The sequence below is a fragment of the Octopus bimaculoides genome, chromosome 21, assembly GCF_001194135.2.
Source record: "Octopus bimaculoides isolate UCB-OBI-ISO-001 chromosome 21, ASM119413v2, whole genome shotgun sequence".
In the NCBI taxonomy this organism is placed as follows: domain Eukaryota; kingdom Metazoa; phylum Mollusca; class Cephalopoda; order Octopoda; family Octopodidae; genus Octopus; species Octopus bimaculoides.
Window position 1 is genome coordinate 3,003,935 of NC_069001.1, and position 5,731 is coordinate 3,009,665.

The 5,731-nt window shown below is 38.4% G+C and overlaps 1 protein-coding gene across 3 annotated transcripts in view; it reads left to right on the forward strand.

Annotated features, from left to right (window-relative positions):
• The window catches only part of LOC106873937 (ankyrin repeat and SOCS box protein 8), an 18,567-nt gene extending 14,824 nt beyond the window's left edge, over positions 1-3,743 (forward strand). For all 3 annotated transcript variants that reach the window (XM_052975367.1, XM_014921572.2, XM_014921510.2), the window contains one exon: positions 2,011-3,743. In XM_052975367.1, the coding sequence (XP_052831327.1) occupies positions 2,011-2,643 (633 nt within the window). In that variant the 3' untranslated portion in view covers positions 2,644-3,743. The remainder of the gene's footprint in view (positions 1-2,010) is intronic.
• Positions 3,744-5,731: the final 1,988 nt, after the last annotated feature.

Below are 5,731 nucleotides of genomic sequence, written 5' to 3' on the forward strand. Positions count from 1 at the left end.
GGGCATCCAGCTGTAGAAACTCTGCCAAATCAGATTGGAGCCTGGTGTAGCCATCTGGTTTCACCAGTCCTCAGTCAAATCGTCCAACCCATGCTAGCATGGAAAGTGGACGTTAAACGACGATGATGATGTGTGTGTGTACAGTCATATATCGTCCTTAAAAGATAAAGGTGTCAGTTACAACATCCATTGGAAGATCTTAGCCAAGTGTAAGCCTTACACCGGCGGCAGTGGAAAGTGCAGTCTTTGTGATATGGAAAGATGGCTCATCTGGAAAAGCAGCTTAGACCTCGCTACATGTCTAAATTCAAGAACTGAACATTTTGGATCATATCCACATGTAGCCAAATATGTGTTACGTTTTTGTCCCCCCCCCCCCAAGATCACAAATAGAACTTGCTTTTTATATTGTGTCCACGTACAAGCTTTTTATCTCTCTATATTTTTTACGTATATTTCTTATATATTTTTTACATATTTATAGAGATATATTTTTATTGCTTTATATAGTTTTACACATTTTTTCTGCATTTTTCTTGTGCATGTGCGTATTTAAGATGTGTATAGGAACTTTTTTGTGTGCATGTGTGTGTGTGTGTGTGCATGTATGCGGGTATGTATATTGTTTTGGCGTATGTGTGGGTGCGCGTGTGTGTTTCAAGTGAGTGTGGATGAGTATATGCATATAGGCGCATGTATGTGGTTGTGTGTGCACACATGTGTATGTATAGACATGTGCGCATACGCAATTGCTATGAGTATTTTTACTCCTTTACTTTTTACTTCCTCCCCTTTGGTTTTTTTCCCCTTATTCAACGGTCATTCTAATAGCTCTTTTGTCTTAATAACGGTCAATCACATAGTAGTTTCCCTTTGTTTAACAGTCATTTTCATAGCATATTTTGATTGCCTTGGTAACTGAAGAGATGCCAGTGCGGGTTTCCGCTCCGACATCCGAAACGGTAGGTGACTAAGTGATTGGCAGGTTTCCTGAAGTTAGTATTGCAAACCATAAGGTCATTTGCATCACAGAACTCCAGCAGCCTGGTTCCCTCCTCATTGCGGGAGCCAAAACCATAGCCTCCATGTACACCATGGAAGACCCCTGTATGTTGTCCAACATGCCCATTGAAGTCACCAGCCACAAAGAGAAGCTGTTACAAAATTTTCCGTCTGATTTCTCTAATAGGAGATTCCTTACATGTCTATATAACATGTAAATCTTTTTAATTCCTATTAGAAAATGAAACATGTGTAATGGAGATAAAATAATACCAAAAAATTCCCATTTTCCTAATTTGTTTATTCAACAACTCCACAAATGATATTTCCATAATCCTCAATTTTCATGTGTTCTTTTGATTTACATACAACAGTAATAATGGATGCATATTGGATTGTAATAATGGAATAAGCAGATGTGCTTCAAGAGGGAACAGCTGGGATTTACCATAAACGCCTATATAATTTGTGTGTGTATAGTAGCAAGGGTTATGAAGTTCACTTCACAACCACGAGATCCCAGGTTCAAGCCCACATTATGGCAACACCTGTTTCAGTGCCTAATCCTGTATTCCCTTCTTCCCGTGTTGCACAGGTGCAATATTGTCTTGTGTTGCTTTATTATATTTTGGTCATGAAATATTGTTTTTCTTCTTTCCTTGTCCTAGTTGCTAAGATTAAACTATGTATATTTTGTGTCCTATCTCTGTTTTATTAGTCCTTAACAGCTTTATCTGTTTCTTGATTCCACTAGGGTTACCAGTACCTGCCTTAAGGGGACAAAACTGTGAGAATCCCTAGGCAGAAGGGTGTATTTTGTTTGTTGCATTTCATTTGTTATCACTTTTCATTTGTTTGCCCTTCATTTCTTTTGTGTATATATGTATGTATGTGTGTGTGTATATATAAACTTATACATTTATACATATGTATACATGCACACGTACATCCAGCTTCTTTGAGCTGTTGCAACAATTAGTGCAGTTAGTGTATTGTGATTTCTTTCAGGTGAATGACTTAGATGGTTATCTGAGGACAGCTTTGCATTATGCAGCCGAGAAAGACGAACAGTGCATACTGATCTTACTGCAACATGGGGCAAATATAAATGCACGTGATGGCAGTGGCAATACCCCGTTACACTGGGCATCGTACAAGAACAAGATTGAATGTGTCCAGGTGTTATTGCAGCAGGGAGCTGACCCTGATGTCCGTAACGATAACAGTGATACACCCCTCAGTTGGGCCGCACTGAAGGGGAACCTCAAGATCATCCAACTACTACTTGAATATAACGCTGATCTGTGCAACAGAAACACAAGGGGTTACACACCTTTAATGCAGGCTGCCTATGTCCAGGGTAGAGGGTTGAACTGTTTGGACAACACAAGTCTTGAATTGTTAATTAAAGCTTCAGGTCCGTTAGGTGTGCACAGTAAATGTGTAGATTTGATTTCAGAGCTTTGTCAGGATAGCAAAGTGAAGAAGTTGCTATTGTCACTCTGTAGGAACCCTTGTGCGCTACAAAATCTTTGTTGTCTGGTCATACGTAAAGCCCTGGGTTACTGTTATCTACCAGAGGTCATACCTAAACTACCCCTGCCAACTCAATTACAAAAATTGCTCATGTTGCAAACCTAAGCTTTGAGATGGCTTCATGACTTTTTTTTTCTTTTTTTTGACAATGGTTGAACAATGAGTGAGTGAGTGTGATACAAATGGATGTGATTTCTATCTCTTCATCTCTCTCTCCCTTTCTCTTTCACCTATTACTCCTGCTCTCTCTTTTCTTTCCCATCTTTGTCTCTCACCTCTGTCTCCCTTCCTCTCATCCCTTTTTCCTCCCCTCTCAAATACCATTTATCTTGCCATCTATTTCTCATCCTGTTCTTCACATAAACCCCGTAAGGATCAGTTTTTCGCTCTCCCCCTCCCTTGACCCTCATCTGGTTCCATCATTCCAGATTCTCTTCAGGCTTCATCTACAATCTGCTACAAACATCATGTGATGAAAGTAACCCCCAATAAACTGAAGGGACCAACTTGTTTGCTTCTTGGTTTGGATGGATCAGAGGTGATTTGTTGTAAGCCCTCTTTTTCTAATAGCCCCTACTACTTTATATATTAGGCCACTCTTCTAAGGCCCCTTTCTACTCTGTATCAGATAAAGCACTCTTCTAAGGCTCTTTCTGCCCTTTCTAATAGAGCAACTTTCTAAGGCTTCTTCTGTCCTCTATAATAAAGCTCCCTTTTAAGTCCCCTTCTGTCCTCTATAATAAAGCTCTCTTCTAAGGCCAATTCTGCCCTGTAACACACTCTTAAGGCTCCTTCTGTTCCTGTATAATAAAGCTCTTTTCTAAGGCTTCTTCTGCCCTCAATAATAAGGCACTATTTCACTATTCTAAGACCCCTTCTGTCCTATATAATAAAACCCTCTTCTAAGGCTCCTTCTGTCCTATATAATAAAGCTCTCGTCTAAGGCCCCTTCTGTCCTGTATCATGGAGCACTCTTTTAACGTCCCCTCTCTTGTACATATTAGAGCAGTCTTTTAAGGCCCTTTCTTCTGTATATAATAAAGCAATGTTATCAGGCCCTTTCTCTTGTCTACAACAGCGTTTATTGTAAGCCTCTATGCATGTATAGTGATTCCTTTTCTTACAAAAAACTGTTGCAATATAAATGTAATTCTGGCTTTGAACAATAAAAGAAGAAAACAATGTATAGATTTATTTTACTTAAACTACTCTTGTCAGTCATTAATTCACACACGCACACGCGCACGCGCACACACAGAGGGTGAGCCAAAAGCCATGCACTGAAACATTTGGCATTTTATTTATATTACATTATTATTACCTCTGCCTTACCGAAGGTGGAGGTATAGTTTTCATTCGTGCTTGTTTGTGAACAAGATATCTCAAGAGCCACTGGATGCATTCAGATGAAGCTTTCAGGGATGTTTGGCCTCATGACTGGCACGAACTGATTACATTTGGGCATCGGTCTGGTTTCAGACAAGGATTCTGGATTATTTTTCCTGTTTTTCTTTTTTACTTAATTTTTGAGAGCGGTCGGGTTCATTTTTACTATTCTCTTTTGTGAGAGCAGCCGAGATTATTTCAGATATTCTCATTTTAAAAATCCTCTCTGGCTAATCATTGAGAGGATGTTGGTGTTGCCTTGGCAGAGGCTTGCGCTTTCTGAGTGCCTGGTAGAATCGTTAGCAACCCGGACAAGATGCTTAGTAGCATTTCACCTGTCTTAATGTTCTGAGTTCAAATTTCGCTGAGGTTGACTTTGCCTTTCATCCTTCAAGGGTCGATAAATTGAGTACCAGTGACATTCTGGGGATCGATGTAATTGACCAACCCCCTCCCCCCAAATTTCAGGTTTTGTGCCTTTAGTAGAAAGGATTAATATTATTATTATTATTATTATTATTATTAAGGCAGCAGGCTGACAGAATTGTTAGCACGCTGGGCAAAATGCTTAGCAGTATTTTGTCTGCTGTTACGTTCTGAGTTCAAATTCCGCTGAAGTCAACTTTGCCTTTCATCCTTTCAGGGTCAATAAATTAAGTACCTATCAAGTACTGGGGTCGATGTAATCAACTCTCTCTCCCCTCAGAAATTCCAGGCCTTGTGCCTTTAGTAGAAAGGATTATTATTAAGATGAAGAGCGCGATTCCATTGTAAGATATTTTATAAGTCGAACGATATTTCAACATTACGTCTGTCTTTGTCGAGTTCAAAATAAAAAGTGATAAAAATTCAAAATTACAGAAATTCAAACATAAAGTATGAACGAGAGCAACCAGCATCCACACGTTGATGGAATTCCTACTTTACAGTGATATCAGTTAAAACCTCCCATCAAGATTTCATGTTAGTTTATGTTCCAAACACCAGCTAAATACACTAATTTCTTCATTATTTTCAAAACTAATTGAAATAAATGCAGTGTATTTCGATGGCATTATGGTGACAAAAGGGTTAAGCCCTCATGAGTAGTTTGGTGTACATTCCATCAAGGCAATTTTCAAGCTCTCTTTTCAAAGCCCAGCTTTTAACCTCAGAGAGAAGAATGCTTTCTGTTTATGCTCTGAAAAACACTAGACTTGTTCACTTAGAAATGCATGACTGTCAGATTTTGTGACTGGCACTCCAACCATGCTAGAAAGAGAGAGAGCAACATTGTATAGCAAAGAATATTTGACTGAAAAATATTAGTTGTTGCCCCAGGGTGGTAGTGCGGTATTTTTGTAGTGAGTAGCAGAATGTAGAAACAATTTATTACAGTTTATTTGACTGAGAAATGTTACTTGTAACTCCATGATAGATCTACGATGTAGAAAGAATTTCTCAAAATTTATTTCATGAAAGAAAGTTAGCTGTTGCCCCAGAATGATGATACCATATTTTTAAAAGGAGTAGTGAATTGTAGACATAATTTAACAAAGTTTATTTCACTGAAGAATGTTACTGTCGACCCAGAATGGTAGTACAATATTTTTAAAGGGAGCAGCACAATGTAGAAAGAATTTATTCAAAGTTTATTTGACAAAATAAAGTTAGCTTTTGCTCCAGTATGGTAATATCGTATTTTTATAGGTTGTAGTAAAAGGGTAGAAATAAAAACAATCGAACAACAGAATAATGGGTCATACATTTACTGAAAATCCATACAAATTGATAGATATGACATGGTAATGCTGCACAGGCACACATT